This window comes from Helianthus annuus, chromosome 6 (genome assembly GCF_002127325.2).
Source record: "Helianthus annuus cultivar XRQ/B chromosome 6, HanXRQr2.0-SUNRISE, whole genome shotgun sequence".
NCBI classification, from domain to species: Eukaryota; Viridiplantae; Streptophyta; class Magnoliopsida; order Asterales; family Asteraceae; genus Helianthus; species Helianthus annuus.
The window spans coordinates 108,247,169-108,248,443 of record NC_035438.2 but is presented as its reverse complement, the minus strand read 5'-3'; the positions used below and the strand labels follow the sequence as shown (position 1 = coordinate 108,248,443).

At 40.5% G+C, this 1,275-nt stretch overlaps 1 protein-coding gene across 1 annotated transcript; it reads right to left on the bottom strand.

The window, feature by feature from the left end:
* Positions 1–211: 211 nt before the first annotated feature.
* Positions 212–1,059, bottom strand: LOC110919899. The gene is made up of 2 exons (XM_022164150.1): positions 1,003–1,059; positions 212–952 (listed from the first exon to the last, which is right to left on the bottom strand). The coding sequence occupies exons 1-2, from the start codon at positions 1,057–1,059 to the stop codon at positions 212–214; spliced, it is 798 nt and encodes a 265-aa protein (XP_022019842.1).
* Positions 1,060–1,275: the final 216 nt, after the last annotated feature.

Sequence of the window (1,275 nt, the reverse complement as noted above, 5' to 3'; positions counted from 1 at the left end):
AACGATGATTCTCGTTCCTTTCTGACACAAATTCCCATTCGACAGCCAATCCCATCCCTTATAAAGTTTATTACAAACATCTTTCAACTTATCAACTTGAACATGGGACTCTAAAATAGCACAAACCTTTAAATTATTTTCTTTAATCATATGACGAACCTCTTTTTGCTTCAGAGGGTGGTTCAGCCCCCTTATATTCCAGCTCGCTATACTATCCATTGGAAACCTCGACAGCAGGAGTGCTTGCCCCTGAAAAAGAACCTCCATCAGTCGTCTTATTTTGCATAAACATGGTCGTTTCGTTCACCACTTCCCTGACCTCATCCTGATCCGACACATCATCACAATCATTACTAGGTGTTTCCAAAGCACTAAAAGCATTATTTAGCGGAATACCGTCTACTTTCGGTTTAGACGTAGAAGCTTTATGTTGGTCCTTCCTCACAGGCCGATAAGCAAACTTCGGTTTGTCTTTGATTACATGTTTCGCCAAATTCTTTTTCCCTATAACTTGATAGCCCTGTTCATCCAACTTATTCTTACCTTTCGGTTCTTGGTTAATCTTTGGCTTCACAACCTTTGGGCAATCCTCCAGCGTGTGTCCAAAAACGTTGCATGTAGAACACCTTGGAGGAGTCCACTCATACTCAACGTTGATCGAGCTCTTTAGAAAACCACCATCCTCTACATTAGGAATGGCTACCGAAACCTTTTCCTTCAGATCCTTACTTGCATCGACCTCAATAATAGCTCTAGCATAGCTACTGCGACCCCATGAATCATCACACATCTTTGCTGTTTCATTATCTAACACTTTTGGGATTCCGACTTTAGATGCAATCAAGCTCAAACCCTCTTCAGTATAGGCTGCAAGAGGCACGTCATGAAGTTTGACCCAAACTGGAATTTTCGTTAGCTCCTCCTTTTTCAGTTCCGTATTAGTTGTCCAAGGCTTCAAAAAATAGGAATATTACGTATAAGCCACGGACCATCCTGGATAACCTGATCCATTCCTTCTTTAGAATCGAATTTAAAGAAAAAGAACCCTTTGCCATTCATCATACATTTGCTCAAACCATATTTCTTCCATCTTTTGGTCACAAATTATTCAACGACTGGGAAAGCTAATCTCTTACCTAGGAAGTATCCAAATAAAGCATTTGTAAACCTATCCTGGACCTTCTTTATAGACTCGATCGGAATAACGACATCCGTGTCATCAGTTTTGTCAATGGATTCCAAAAACCTGAAGTTTACTTTCGGTTTAGAGCGGTC